General features: G+C 35.4%; 1 protein-coding gene across 2 annotated transcripts in view; it reads right to left on the reverse strand.

Annotated features, from left to right (window-relative positions):
* The window catches only part of LOC138332065 (structure-specific endonuclease subunit slx1-like), a 24,307-nt gene extending 8,866 nt beyond the window's left edge, over nt 1-15,441 (reverse strand). Inside the window, exons 1-4 of one of the 2 annotated variants that reach the window (XM_069280012.1) lie at nt 15,331-15,441; nt 12,267-12,542; nt 12,026-12,077; nt 11,044-11,439 (exon numbers count right to left, since the gene is read on the reverse strand). In XM_069280012.1, the coding sequence (XP_069136113.1) occupies nt 11,044-11,439; nt 12,026-12,077; nt 12,267-12,442 (624 nt within the window). In that variant the 5' untranslated portion in view covers nt 12,443-12,542; nt 15,331-15,441. The remainder of the gene's footprint in view (nt 1-11,043; nt 11,440-12,025; nt 12,078-12,266; nt 12,543-15,330) is intronic. The other variant, XM_069280014.1, reaches the window with a different exon arrangement.
* Nucleotides 15,442-16,448: the final 1,007 nt, after the last annotated feature.

Genomic DNA, 16,448 nt, shown 5'->3' on the forward strand with positions numbered 1-16,448 from the left:
AAGGTCTTTAAGGAAAATATTAGACAATGTCTTTCTCTAAGACTTCATACTTTTACTGGGGTAAACTCTAATACTTCATACTTTTACTGGGGTAAACTCTAATACTTCATACTTTTACTGGGGTAAACTCTAAGACTTCATACTTTTACTGGGGAAAACTCTAAGACTTCATACTTAACTGAGTGATTCAGCTGAACTTAAAATAATGCTTTAATTTGTACAGGGAGAAACTAAAAATGCCACAACATTCCAATAACAAGAGGCCCAGAGGGCATGTATTGCTTTTTAGTAATTATCTCAAAGACTCTTACAATTAGAAAAATTAGCAAAATTTACTCCAAAATTTGTTTAATTTTGAATCACAACCATATAATGATGTTATTGATACCATACAAATATGCTATCCTAAGTAATTCATATGAAAATAGTAGCCTAATTGACCTTTTTGGCCCCGCGTCTAAGCACTATCATTTACACAATTTTGAATCCCCACCTATAAGGCTGTTACCATTGCATTATGAGAGTAATCCCATGCTAAGTTGCAGAGAAGAAGTCATTTATATGGAAATTGCCAAATTGACTCCTTTTGACCCTGCCCCTCAAGCCCCCAGGGGGTAGCCCTATCAATGCACAATTTTGAATCCTCACCCTATAAGGATGCTGCCATTGCATTATGGGTGCTATCCCGTGTAGTTTCATAGAAGAAGTAATTTATATAGAAATAGCCAAATTGAGCCCTTTTGACCTTGCCCCTCAGGCCCCAGGGGGTCAGCCCCATCATTTGTACAATTTTGAATCCCCATGCTATGACAATGCTACCATTGCATTATGAGTGCTATCCCATGCATGAGGATGCTACCATTCAAATAGAGATTGAACAGTGTTTTGATTGCGTTAAAGGTGGTATGAACGCAATGGGATACAGACATATTCAATGTAGCGCGTTAGCGCTACATGTAGAATATGTCTGTATCCCATTGTGTTCATACCACCTTTAACGCAATCAAAACACTGTTCAATATTTATATGTACATAAATAAGTCTACTTTTACGTCAAATTTAAAACGGTGATGGTTGCTAAGTTGGGTAACTACGGTAGTCAGGATGACCGAAGATATAGTTCCGATTGTTGAATGTTATAGCTGCAGTTTGATTTGAAATATAACAATGACACCTTTAATTATTTTTAAATTATATTTTTTTTTCCAATTTGATAATGTATCAATAATGTCCATTTCGAATAAAAATTGAGATAACCGAGGCGGAGCGACTACCATTATCGTTGTCAGGGTAGTGATGCGATCCGAAGTGGAGCAAACCGCCATATTTGATTTTCAACCGAGAAAAGTAACTGTGAAATAGTCTGTTGATCAAATGGTATGACTGTTGAGCTGCTGAATGTCTCTAATGTATGTATCAGTCTACGTACGCGATATAGACTAAATTCTTCATAGTCACGACTTTTATTTTATTGTACGGATGATAGACAAGTGTTTACATGGTGTGTGACTGACTTAACTATGGAATTCCTCGAACATTCCTGAGGAAAGCCCCCGGTTGTAGACCCGACCAGCGATTCTTTTTGTTGTTTATTACCGTTACAATGCTTGAACACATATTCTGTTTTGATGTCAAATACATTTTAATTGGATCTAATAACAACTCTTTATTATTATTTTGAATCCGATAACGATGAAACTTTGTTTACATTTCATACAGTAGGCCAACCGAGTAGGCTAATGACGAGCATGTTATTGTCTGTGCCGCCTAAGGATCAGTCTTGAGACAAATAGAAGACCGAAATCGTTTTTTAGTTTATTATTAATTCAAAGCAAATCTGTCATCTGTGAAAAGGTAAAATGTAAATTAAGTAATTATAGTTTATTTAGATTATCATATGACGCAAAATCTTACCGAAGCGTGAACTAGAAATAGTCCGATCCTACTTTGGGTTTGTATTCATACGTCGTTGCGTTTACGCTAATTTGAACGCAACTCCCCTCCCGTTGACTATATAGAGGCATATGTAAATATATTTTGTTGAAATCCGACCAGCGGTTATGGAGAAGAATTAAGTCGATTGTTCATGGACGGACGGACGACGGATACCACTGCCACGGTATGGCATAAGCTCACCTTGGTCCTTCGAACAAGGTGAGCTAAAAATGTGTAATAAACCATAGCCTTAATATAAAATGTGGAAATATAGAAATGGTTATGAGACTTTCTGTAGTTAATTAACGAGACTTTTTGTAGACAAGAGGCCCAAAGGGCCTTAACGGTCATCTGACTACCTTGGCAATAGTAAATTTAATTTCATATGGTGTCACTTTGTCAGGACCGTGTCAGGATCATTTTCAATTTCTTTCAACAAATTTTCTTTCAAACAAGAGGCCAAAGGGCCTTAACATGTAGGAAGTTAAATTAGATATAGTGTCATGGTAGCCATCTTCGATTTGGGATCAACCAGAGATGTAACAACACTTTGTCGGGACCATGTCAGGATCATTTCATGCAAGTTTCAGCCAAATCGCACAACTTGAGAAGAAGTTCAAAATGTGTTTTAAAGATGGCGGCTGTGGCGGCCATCTTGGTTTTCCGATTGACCCGAAAAATAACAACACTTTGTCAGGACCATGTCAGGATCATTTCATGCAAGTTTCAGCCAAATCGCACTGGTAGAACTTGAGAAGTTCAAAATGTATTTTCAAGATGACGGCTTTGGCGGCTATCTTGGATTACGGATCGACCCGAAAAATAACAACACTTTGTCGGGCCATACCAGGATCATTTCATGCCAGTTTCAGCCAAATCGCACCGGTAGAACTTGAGAAGAAGTTCAAAATGTGTTTTCAAGATGGCGGCTGTGGCGGCCATCTTGAATTTCGGATCGACCCGAAAAATAACAACACTTTGTCGGGACCATGTCAGGATCATTTCATGCAAGTTTCAGCCTAATCGCACCGGTAGAACTTGAGAAGAAGTTCAAAATGTATTTTCAAGATTGCGGCTTTGGCGGCCATTTTGAATTTCGGATCGACCCGAAAAATAACAACACTTAGTCGGGACCATGTCAGGATCATTTCATGCAAGTTTCAGCCAAAACGCACTGGTAGAACTTGAGAAGAAGTTCAAAATGTATTTTCAAGATGGCGGCTTTGGCGGCCATCTTGGATTTCGGATCGACCCGAAAAATAACAACACTTTGTCGGGACCATGTCAGGATCATTTCATGCAAGTTTCAGCCTAATTGCACCGGTAGAACTTTTTTTTTTTGTAATTTTTTTATTTTTCAAGTTTTCATTAGACATATATCATGACAAAACATATATAACACCGCACACATATACCCTCACTAAAGAGACTCACTCTCAAATCCACACACACATAGCATAGTCATTATATTTATATTTGTATACACATCCAACAGCCATTTACACTCACACATTCTTACTCACACGCATGTACACAGAATAGAAAATATATATCAAAAATGTATATATCTACATTACACATCAGCAGATGACCACATCTACACACAATTACATGCACAAAAACGTACACTCACACACATACATGTATTTCATACATAGGATTTCACATTGAAATATACATTCACATTGTTCTATTTTTATACACCAATATGTAACTATCTCACATACACACACACACTCACATTCACACACAGACATATACAATTAGAAACATGATTACAATAAAACATACTATGTCCAATAAATGCTACAAAGTTTAAACTTCACACACAAATAGTTATAGACCACTTAGAATATCTAATATACAAAGCATAATTATTTTAATATATTGAAAATAAGTGATGTAGATTTATGATTTTTTTTGTACTTTTTGGGATATATAAATCATTTGCATTATTGGACATAGTATGCGTATACCATTGATGAAAGAGAAAAAAAAAAAAAAAAAAACCAAAATACAAAAAAAAAAAAAAATAAAACAAAAATCAGGACATGAATAAAGTCATTGTGTAGGAGAAAGAAATAGAAAGAAAAGAGAAGATTGGAATAAAAGAAAAATGAAGGGGAGGGGGGGTTAAAAGAAGTAGAGGGAGGGGGGGGGTGTTGGATGCACTGTGTATTATAATTTGGTTTAATGAAGGAACAGCATATTATTATAGATTATTGCAAAAAAATCAGGGTTGACATTGTAACATAATATAAAGACATGGTATGCATTTGACACACCGTAGGGCGGCCAGTATACATATCGCTAGACAAACAAACTGTTTACTATATACATAATATGTAATCTTTATGAGGGGCACCAATCAATCAAAAAATTTATTAAAGATCCAGTAAAGGTTTCCATTTTCTCCATTCCATCTCAAACATTTTTATCTTATTTTCACTCTGATAAGATATATTATACTTTTGAACATTATAATTATCCTTAATATTATTAATTAAGGCATTTATACTCAATGATTTATAAAGACATCTTGTTTTGTACATATATTGTTTAATAATTATCAATATTTCATTATCAACCTTACTACATTTTTGTTCAACAATTCCAAAGAGGAAAGTTTCTTTATTATAAGCAAATGGAATAAAAAGTACATCCAGCAAAGATTCAAATTGTTGTAATAATGTTTGAATCTCATTACACTCCCATAAACTGTGTATCATTGATTCATTCTCCAAATTACAAAAGGTACACAATGAACTAGGTATCAAATTGATCTTAAATAGAAATGTGTTTGTCACCAAAATATGGTGATTAATTCTTGCCTGAAACCATATAAGCTTTGAGTTATTAGTAACTGAAAAGGGCAATTTATGAATTTTTTTCCATTTATCATCGTCAAAGTCAAACTCTCTATTCCATTTTGTAGTGCCAGTAGGCCTCGGTGGTGTTACTAACATACAATTATAAAAGTCTTTACACCCTCTTTTACTTTTAATGACCAACTCTAAATTTAATGGTATATTAGGAAGCGGTAATTTTTCTGTATCTTTAACAATATTTCTTAGATATTGTTTAATTGCCATTATCATTCCATGATATTGTAAGAAATTACAATTAAGGATGTACACCTCTGAGAAGTCAAAATTTTCTTGTATTAAACTTTTTTTCTCATATAGATTTTTGGAAAAAGGAGTTCATACCATAAAAGAAAATGAAAGAAAAAAACATATGTCCGTGTGCTCGTTTTTGAGCTTTTGTCACTCAAAGACACCTAGTTGACAAAATATTGGATTTTATGGAAATTTTGCCGTTTTGACCATATAAGACAGAGATTAAAGCCATAATTTCCTAATGAGGTGTTTGACATGTATGAATGTTTGTAGAATTCATTTTCTAGTAGTCTTCTTTAAAAATATACCAGTTTTGATCAATTAAACTAATATATTTTCTCAGAAAAACAACTTATGCTACCCCTACCCCTTAATTTTGTGCTACCAAATGCACCATTTTCAGCCATTTTTGCCAAATTTAACCCTTTATAAAAAAAGTTCTGGTATTAAACTTTTGTTATTATTTTGCATATCAATAGGGAAACGGTTGTTCTTTCTAAATCAGGAAGAAAAATTGGGGGTCCGTGTGCTTACTTTTTTGCCCCATTTGAATTTTTGTTATTTTTCATTATTTTGGAGTAAAAAATAAAAGTGCCCAAATTACCATTAAATGTAAAAATAAAGTCACAAAAGTGTATTGTTTCACATATTAATGCTAAATATTTTAATTACTACGAACCTAGTAACGATTTGCAACAAAAATTAGCTAAATACAGCTAAAAATGCCGGCGCAGTAATGATTTAAGTAAAAACAATTTCAGTAAAAAATGGTAAAACTGTGGCTCTACTTGAAGCAAAAAAAGACACAATTTCAAAATGGCCGCCAAATGGGCCATTTCTTAAAATCCCCGTATAAAAAAATCTACTAAAAATAGAAATGTAATTTTTTGACAAAATTTGCATCTGGCAACTTGCTACAGATACTGATAAATTATATTTGAAAATCTCATAACTTCTTTGGTCTATGTTGAAACGAGACTTCAACGGGACCAAAACCTCAGAAGAATACATCCTTAACATTAAACTTTTGTGAAAAATCCTCAAATGATAGGAAATTTAAGTTGTTAAAATCAGTATCCTTTATAAGATCATTTATCATATAAATGCCTTTTAGGTACCAGCTCTGGAAGAAGACAAATTTCCTATTTATTTGAATTTCATTGTTGTACCAAAGTGGAGATTTAAGAAAATTTTCCTTTTTGTGCTGTTTCATATTTTCAGAATTATTTAGCAATTTCCAGGCTTTGAAAACATCTGTCCAAAATTTATTTTTACAGTTTAAAATACATGAATTCACATATTCTTCTCCACATTGATAAAATTTATTGAAATCAATATCTAGCTTCAATATGGATGTCCATTTACCAGATGCACTAGTTAATCTCCTTATCCACCCTAGCTTAAGGGAGTTGATAAAACATAACAAATCAATCATTTTAAAACCCCCATTTTATATATTTCTGTACAACAACATCCTTCTTAATTTGATGTCTATTACCATTCCATAAAAAGTTATATATGATAGAATTTAACTGGGAAATGTATTTTTCCGAAGGATTCGGAAGGGTAATAAATAAATAGTTTTAGTTGCGAAATCAAGAGTGATTTTATAATATGAATTTTTCCTATTGGAGTCAGATTTCTTCTTTTCCATGAGGTTATTATTGCCTTAAGCTTCACAATTTTCTTGTCAAAGTTCATTTTTGGTATCATATCTAAATCAACAGAGAAATCTATACCCAAGAAAGTGAAATTGTTCTTCCCCCATTGTAAATTTAGGTCCGGACGATATTCTATGTTGCTATATATTTGTAACTCCCTAACCAGATCACTTGTGTTTTATTAGTATTGATATTAAGACCAGAAATTTTGGCATAGTAACTTAATTCAGAGACTGACTCGCTTAGTGATGTCTCTGAACCATCTAATATAAGGCCAGTGTCATCTGCATATTGAACATTCAAAATAGGTATGTTATCAACTGGTAAATTTATGCCTGTAATTTTATCATTTGTTCTTATTCTTGCAGCGAGGACTTCGGCACAAAGTATAAAGATATATGGCGAGATTGGATCACCCTGACGGCATCCTCTTTTGATGTCAATTTTCTTAGAGATATTGCCGCCTTGATTAATTGAAGCATATGTATTACAAAGAAAAACTTTTATCCAATTTTGAATATCCTTTCCAAAATTAAAATATTTTAAAACTTTATCAATAAAATCCCAAGAAACTGAATCGAAAGCTTTTTCAAAATCAATTAACATTAGCATGCCAGGGATATCAGCATCATCTAAATATTTCATTATGTCATAAACTGTTCTAATATTTTCTCCTATATACCTTCCTGACAAAAAACCAGTCTGGTCTTCGCTTATTAACCTATCCAAAACTCTTTTTATTCTATTGGCTATAACACCAGATGCAATTTTATATATAATATTCAATAAAGTAATTGGTCTCCAATTTTTTAAAAACTGGCGCGGCTTATCTCCCTTTGGTATACATACAATAACACCATGTCTTTGTGTAACAGATAACTGACCAGAAGAAAATCCATAGTTTAAAGAGCGAACAATAAAGTTTCCAAGATTTTTCCAAAAAAATTTAAAAAATTCTGTAGTAAAACCATCCGACCCCGGACTCTTATTATTTTTCATACTATAGAGTGTTTTTCCTGCTTCTGTGTTATTAATATTTCCCTCTAACTTATGAGCCTCGGAGTTAGTTAGTTTTGGTACATTACAGTTATGTAGGTGTATTTCTAAATCAACATTATCTACAACCCTATCTCTATACAAATTTTCATAAAAGTCACTAACCTCATTTAATATTTCAACCTGATCAGTGATAAATTCGCCATTTTCCTTCTGGATGTTAGGAATTATTTTAGAAGTAAAGTTTCTGTTTTCTAGGTTAAGAAAATAAGAAGTTGGTTTTTCTCCCTCATGAACCCATTTTGCTTTAGATCTAATGAGACTTCCTCTTATCCTTTTTGCTCTACTATCCTCTAACTCTTTCTTCAGACGAGTTAATTTTACAAGATCAATATTAGTTTGTGCTTCTAGTATCAAAATTTCCTTCTTTAACTTTTCTTCTTGTTGACTTCTTTGTTTTTTCTTGAATGATGCATAAGAGATAGATTTTCCTCTAATTTCCATTAGTAATGTTTCAAGGAATAATTGATCATTTATCATAAACTGTAAGTCATCCTCAGGAATGTTTTCAATTGTGTCAATATTATAAACAGGTAAACAATATTGTCGTTTTGTATCTTTGATGCAAGTTTTTTACTATTTCAGTATAAGATGTATCATTGAGTAGGGAATTATTTAATTTCCATAGTCCTTTTCCTTTCCTAAATTCATTTACTGACAGGGATATTATAGGGGTAGAATGATCAGATTTGTAGCCTGGTTCAATTTTTGATTTATTTACACTTGATAGCAAAGATTCAGAAACAAGAAAAAAGTCCAATCTGGCTTGTTTTACAGGATTAACCCTACGCCAAGTATATCGTCTAATATCAGGGTGGTGTTCTCTAAAAATATCAATAAGATTATTGTTTTCTATTATTTCAAGAACCTTATTCCTCGCTGCAGGATTATTTACATGTTTATAGTTACTATCATAGTCTACCGACGGGTTCAAAACAAGATTAAAATCACCACAAATTATAATATGGTCATTGTTAAAATCATGTATGGTTTCTTGTATTACATCATAAAAATCTGGAGTATCTTGATTCGGGCCATAGAGTGATATTAGAGTTGTCCTTAACCCATCAATATTAATATCAAGCGCAAGACAATTGCCATTTCTATCCTTTTTCTCTCTGTGTACCTTAGATTCAAAATTGTTATTTAGTAGGATGGCAACACCACGCGAGTTTGATTTAAAAGAGCTAAAGTACGCATTATATCCCCATTCATTTCTCAAAAAGTCTTCATGTTCCTGTGTGAAATGGGTATCTTGTAAACAAAAAATACTGTATCTTTTATCTTTCAAATATGAGAAAACGTCTTTTCTTTTGAACTTCTCACCTAAACCCTGACAATTTGCTGATAGAACATTGATTTCATTCATAGGTTATGAGATAACCTGAAAAAAAATATATCAAACGAGAGAAAGCGGCAGTGACATCCAACACAGGGCAAGTAACGGAAACAAACGGGAGAGAAAGAATAAGAAGAAGAAAAAGGAAAATAAAGAAAACATGTAAAAAGTTTTCATTTAGGTCAAATCAATCAAAAGACAACCATTCAACTTACACGCCCAGTCTAGGAACAGTTGCATTGTGCGAATATATAGATTTCTAATATGCACTTCAGTACTTGCTATGAAATAAAACCGGAAATTGATAAAAACCGGAAGTACTATACTAAATGTAGACTATAATGCCTGTTGGTTTTGTCCGGAAAATAACATACCATGATCAACCACTAATAAATGTGGTGAATTGTTATTTCAGTAATATCTTTATATATGTAACATAGAAATATGCAATACAGTTATAAGAATTAATAGAATATAAAGTATTTGGAGGTAAAGAACCCCATTAGAAAAACGAGTTAAAAAATCTGGGGTATTTTACTCACCTTACACTATGGAATAATTTTAGATCCCAAACATCGAAAAAAAAAAAAAAAAAAAAAAAAAAAACACTTTCACGTACGCACTTACAAATGAAGAGATTTCCTATTATTAACACAAGAAAAACCACAAAGATTGAAGTTAATATGTGATCGGTAGTCCAGGAATGATCCCCGAAATGTCCTCTACCGATATCGGAAATGGATAGCTCAACCAACTCGCGTTCGCGTGAAGTTTTCATCTCTGAGTAAGAATTCCTCAGTTAGTGGCGTGTCATATAGAAGTCTACGTTTCCTACCATCCTTGAGAATAACGAAAAGTTTTCCATCGATACTGTACGAGTTTTGCACACAGTTGACATGATACGCTTCCTTTAGTCTGTCCTGGTTATATTTGGTGAGGTCTTCAAATACAGAAATTCCCGTCCCTTTCAGGATCTTCCTTGCTCTCAAGATTTCGTGCTTTTTAGTCCTATGGGTAAACTTTACAATCACATTTCGTTTTTTTCCCGTGCACAAATTTTCCCAGTCTATGCGTTATGTCTATTTCATCACCACGTAATGCAACCTTCAATTTGGAGTTCACCAGAGATACTACTTTCTCCTTACATTCCTGAACAGTCTCTTTCTCTGATGTATCTTCTAGGCCGAAAATTCTGATTGAGTTCTTCCGTCCATGCTGTTCTAGGTCATTATATTTCTCTTCAGACCATTGTTGGGATTTCTGTAGTTCGGTGTAGCGATCCTGTAACTCTGTCACAGTTTGCACCGGTAGAACTTGAGAAGAAGTTCAAAATGTGTTTTCAAGATGGCGGCTGTGGCGGCCATTTTGAATTTCGGATCGACCCGAAAAATAACAACACTTTGTCGGGACCATGGCAGGATCATTTCATGCAAGTTTCAGCCAAAACGCACTGGTAGAACTTGAGAAGAAGTTCAAAATGTGAAAAGTTAACGCACGGCGGACGCGGCGGACGGCGGACGGCGGACGACGCAGACGAAACATGACGACTATAGGTCATCCTGACCCTTCGGGTCAGATGACCTAAAAAGTCAAAAGACATTCTTTGGTAACGTTATAAGCCTTTGAGTAGATATGTAGATACATGTAAGTCATTGGACTTTCTGTAGTAAAACCATTAAATTGTCTACAGAGAGTAAGGGAACTTTACCTGTAACGGTTTGAAATAAACTGAACATCTCTGTTGACTGGGGATTAGATTTTATATAGAGTGAGGAATATTTACCTGTAAACATTTGAAACAAACTGAACATCTCTACTGACTGGGGATTAGATTTTCTATAGAGTGAGGAATATTTACCAGTAAACGTTTGAAACAAACTGAACATCTCTGTTGACTGGTGATTAGATTTTCTATAGAGTGAGGAATATTTACCTGTAAACGTTTGAAACAAACTGAACATCTCTGCTGACTGGGAAGCGCCAGCTGACCGATATCATCTCCCTCTAAATCCTGTTTTACTGGACTGCTGCTGTTAGAACCTTTAGGATTCTTTTTACCTTTAGTCTTGTTGTCTTTAGCCATTGTTTTTATCTTAACAGGACCATAAGTTATAGGCATGTGTATAGGGGGACGGCAATCCGGAGAGAAATCCTGTACATAGTTCTGTTTGAGCCAGCGAATCGTTAATGCAAAACGATTCCATGGACCAAGACGAAGCATCTCCGACACAATCCGAAAACGATACAAGAAAGGTGTTTCCTTTTTCTTCTTTCCAACCAGGTGTCTAAGTCGACGGGACTTCTCTGGATTCTGCCATGCCCACTCAAACTAAGGATGACAAACAAAAAACAGTCAATTTCCTTGTGTGGATCATACCATTAAATAACATTTCTTGGAATAAAAAAAAATTACCCATATCACATGCATTCTGAAACTTTGTTTTGACTTTACAAAGTCATATATTGTTTTCAATTTTCAATCATTTGAAACTCTGACCAACGACCAAAAATCTTATAAAAACTGTTCCAGTAAAATATCTGCCAGCACAGTTAGTAATAGTCTTCAATACCACATGACATTTGTATACATATCACAGAGTTATCTGCCCTTGTAGTAGTTATGAATTGTGTAAATTCTCACTGTTCACAAAACAATGATGTAACAATTGATAACTACCTCCAAGGGAGATAACTTTGTAATATTCAAATGAGTAGATAGGATTAGATAACCTTAGCTTCATGGATATCAAGATTTTACATTGTGCTTCACCAAAAAAATTAATCACAGGGCCTTAGATCATGTGTTTTCCCCACCATCTCACCCTGTGTAATGTGGTCATATGTCAAGGTGAAGACACACATCCATAATATATATACATTTTTTTAAAGAAGCTTTCAAATTATAATGTACATACCCGCAGTGCAGAGATGTCATTTGGGAATCCATGAATAATCAGAACCATTTCCCTGGAAAATAACACAATCTTACAATATGTATGACACATATATGGTTTTAAAGTAATCAAACTAATCAACCTATTTGAATGGTCAAATAGAGACAGTCAATCCTTATTCTATATATTTAATTGACCTTTCCTATTTGCTGTAGAGAACAGTGACTCCAGTTCAAACGTTTGATAACAATAATTCCGTTACCATGGTCCGCGCCCGTGTGTCCTCCACGCCCCTCCAGCATGCTTGCCTTTGTTGTGTTGCTGTATTCTGCGGTTTGGGTTGACTGTATACCCGATGTATGTTCTTCCTTTAAACTTTGGATTGACGTTATACAAGAGGTACACTCCAAAGAATCTCTCAATGGCCTGATCTGCCATCCTGGTTCATCAACATCTTCGCGAGTATTTCACATGTAGAACTCCTTGACCTTCCATTTTGTGTAACCTCTGTTAGATAAAACATCCATTCTGTATGTTTCTGAAACACAAATGGAACTAATTTATGTCCTGATAAACTCAGGAAAACATATCCCAATACCCAAGTACCAACTACCACAGTACAGAGCAATAAAAACGTCCCAGTACAGGTACACAATACACAGGGAAACCAGCTTAATTAGTTTGCTTACCCTGTACATACATTTTTATTTAGATAGGTATTTACATCCACCACTACAAATACCTGTATACAAATTAAGTTATATTAGTGTAACAGGGTGAGAGTAGTGTGCAGCCAGTCAGTCTCGAACCCACGCCACGGACTTACTGGTCTACCGCTCTACTGACTGAGCTAATAGGAAATCATCCATAGCACTAAGCTAGAAGGTTCTCTCTCCAAAGAAGCCTCTAATACTTCCAGTTAGAGTGGTCTACTGCATCAAATGTACCAAGGCGAGAGTAGTTTGACTAGGCTCCAATCTGTGGCATTAATGGTCTGCTGCACTACTGACTGATGACAAAGAGAAATTCCCCCCTAGCGCAAAGCTAGAAGGTGACAGTATCACTATGTATGTATATGTACACTAATACAACTAATGTAAGGTGCCGAGGCCGGGTCCCGAACCAACAGAGCGGTCACCCATCTGCACTCACCATGCAGTACTGCGCACAGCCACAAAAGCTAACTGATGGACTATGCGACTGAAATGGCCATATCCAGGTATCGTCACATTACCCCCTCATTGACAAGCTTCATCCCGAAGCTTTTGTTCAACCTGGCATCCTCAGCACACAAAACTGTTCTGCTGTTGTCATAGCGGTGCCGCCTCGTGACTATAACCCCAAGAGTCACCAACCAGTACCAGGAACATTGTGCTTCTCATGCTGTCTAAGGGCACCATACAGAATGCCAGTTCACTGCCACCAAATGTAATGTGCCAAGGCCGGGGCTTTAACCAACAGAACTGTCACCCATCAAAGAATTGGACATGCTCACCGTTGCTTATAACTACGATACACAGTACCATCACTCATCTGCATAGCCACAAAAGCTAACTGATGGACTATGCGGCTGAAATGCCACTGCAACGCCTGCTAAATTAGTGATGGTGACATATATATTATTGAATGGGAAGCTAGTCTAGATGTTGGAGACAAGGGAAAAATACACATGAATCATGATACCCCGCCAGTGAGTGACAGAAGCAGTTTTTGACAATATTGTTGTGAACAGGGTTTGGTCGAGTTGTCTTAATTATCGGAATGTAGCGGGTATTCGGGATACCTGCGGGTATCTGTGTGCATCCGATAGGTAGTTGACAGGTCCGGTAGAGGTAGTTGACAGGTCCAGTAGCACTGCATGCTTAATCTGGCTATAGCAAAGTTATAGATAGATTTGACTATATATATATCAAATCTCACTACACGTATAGTGGACAAATGAAAACCAAAGCGACATACCTGGTCATAATGTCAGCGTACGCATCGAAACTTGAATGACAAATCTTGCGAATCAACAGAACAAAATATTTTTGTCATCTAAGATAATTTTCAGTGAGTTTTTAAAAATCCATTGTTGAATTTTTTGGTACTTGCATCCATTCTTTTTTTCAAGTTTTCCATTTGAAATAAGCCACATATCTTGTTGTTTATGAGCCAACTAAGCACTTTTTGCACATGGCCAATTTTGCAGGGATCTGCATGCTCCAAGCGCACCTGTGGCCCAAATCAGGTGGATGCTTACCTGCAGACGACACAACAACACCATATTGGATTGATTCACTATAGTTTTGTTATTGGGGAATAGTGATGATGGATACCAGATGATTGCAACGATGGCATCTTAAAAAGTCGCCTGAAAATGAGCAAGTAGGCAAATATTATTCATATCACTGACCTATCTTTTTCATCATCTATGTTTTCATACTGCACAAGAAAAATGTGACCATACCTCACCTGTTTGTTTACATTTGTCCACTATACATGTGATGCGGGATTGGACTGGGTTGATCATCAGTGACCAGGTAGCTCAGTGGGTAGAGCACTCGGCTAGTGGTCGGAGGGTCCCGGGTTCAAATCCCGGTCTGGCCACTACATTTTCTCCTCTTCTGTTACACATGTAGTCAAATTGGGCTATATAGTCAAATCTACATGTAATAGCCAGATTAAGCAGTGCTAACGGACCGCCGACCTGGTTGACAAATCTTGGCAGTCTTGAATCCAGAACAAGCCAGTTAACACATGTTTTACGTACCTATTTAGGATTGACATTGGCTATTCGTGCTTTCCATTTGCAGATACAACTGATACAAACCCGCTGTATCTGTAATGGAACGCGTTGTACCAGCCAAACCGAACCGGTACAAGTGGTTCGTTTTCTGAAGCGGGTGCCGCCATCATAGAAAAAATCATTTGGCGGTGCCGTATCACTTTAGTGGAACTGGTATGAATCCACAAATGGAACGCACGGCATGACTGTAGATGCCTGTACTCGCCAAGAGCCCCAGTTCCTGGTGAGTTACTCCAACAATGTTAGAGGTATAGCACTACGAGACACATTTGATCATTGCTATGACAGTAGATGACATGTATGTTTATGCCTCTAACGTTATATTCGCCAAGAGCCACATGTACAGTTCCTGGTGAGTATAATTTGTACTTTCAATATCAATGACCGTGTAGTTTCATGTGATATTGTGTGGCATTGCACGAGGTTTTACAAAACTATATACAAACCACACATGCCTCTTCCTTTTTAACCTGTCAGTAGCGACTCTAAATAAATATAAGTAATCATTACTAGACTAGGCCTATTGGAATGAACTTACCAAACCATAACTGGCGCTCAGCAGTTTCGTTTCGCCATCTAACAAAGCCTCTCGTGTATCATGATCCGTGAAGTTGAAAACATCCAAGAAGTTCCGAAAGTCAAGATCTTGGTGGGGGCTAAACCATGTAGCCCGCCCCGAGCCCGAGCTTTAAAACCCGAGCCCGAGCTTTGGTTATTTTCGTTTTTCTACACAACGACAGCACATATTATAACGATTTTTGACACAACATTTCTTTGTGTTATGTTTGATCTTTCTATGTAAGTTATATTTAATCAAATTAATTTGAATTTCATAAATCGACCTTTATCACTTTTCAAGGGGCTAATGGAGCGTGACATTTTAAGATTTTTCCAAATTATTAAAATATTATGCCTTTTTGACAATAATTGCCGTAACCCAAACACCAAGTAAACATAGCTGGTCATAAAGGTATAAATTTCAACATCAATATCAAATGATTTCATAACGAATTCTGCTTTTTTGTAACCTCGTTGACCTGTCTCGCCGATCTCACTGTTTACCCGAGCCGAGCCCGAGCTAAGGGCAGACAACTCTCCGACCCGAGCTTTTTTAATGACTGTACATGTAGAATGGACACGTTATTATTACAATATTGTATAATGTAATTAATGTAATAGCAGTTTATATGTTATATTAATATTTGAATTTTAATTAAATGACATTAAGTACAAAACTTGACTAAATTCAAATGAAAAATAATTAGATAATTAACTTTGTCCGTGTATGAAATAAACATCAGTTATTCATGATATTGTTTATTTGTAATTTCAATATAATGTTGCGTATTTATTTGGAAGATATTCTACAATTATTGAGGTTTGGTAGTGAAAGCGATTTTTTAAAACTATGTTAGATAAGGTCTCTGAGAAGTGGAGTGAACCATTTGTAGATTATTTCAATTCTAATATCAAGGGAAATATAGTGAAATATACAGGTTGGTGGGTACTAACTGAATTAGGTATAGGAAAGTACATGGGTATAAAAAATAATATAGTTGAAGGTACGAATAGTTTGATAAAATCTTTAAATACTTGGAAAGAGATACCGTTAAATAGTCAGTTTTGTCATTTTATTATCTTCCAAATTACTATAGC

Source organism: Argopecten irradians, chromosome 9 (assembly GCF_041381155.1).
Source record: "Argopecten irradians isolate NY chromosome 9, Ai_NY, whole genome shotgun sequence".
NCBI classification, from domain to species: Eukaryota; Metazoa; Mollusca; class Bivalvia; order Pectinida; family Pectinidae; genus Argopecten; species Argopecten irradians.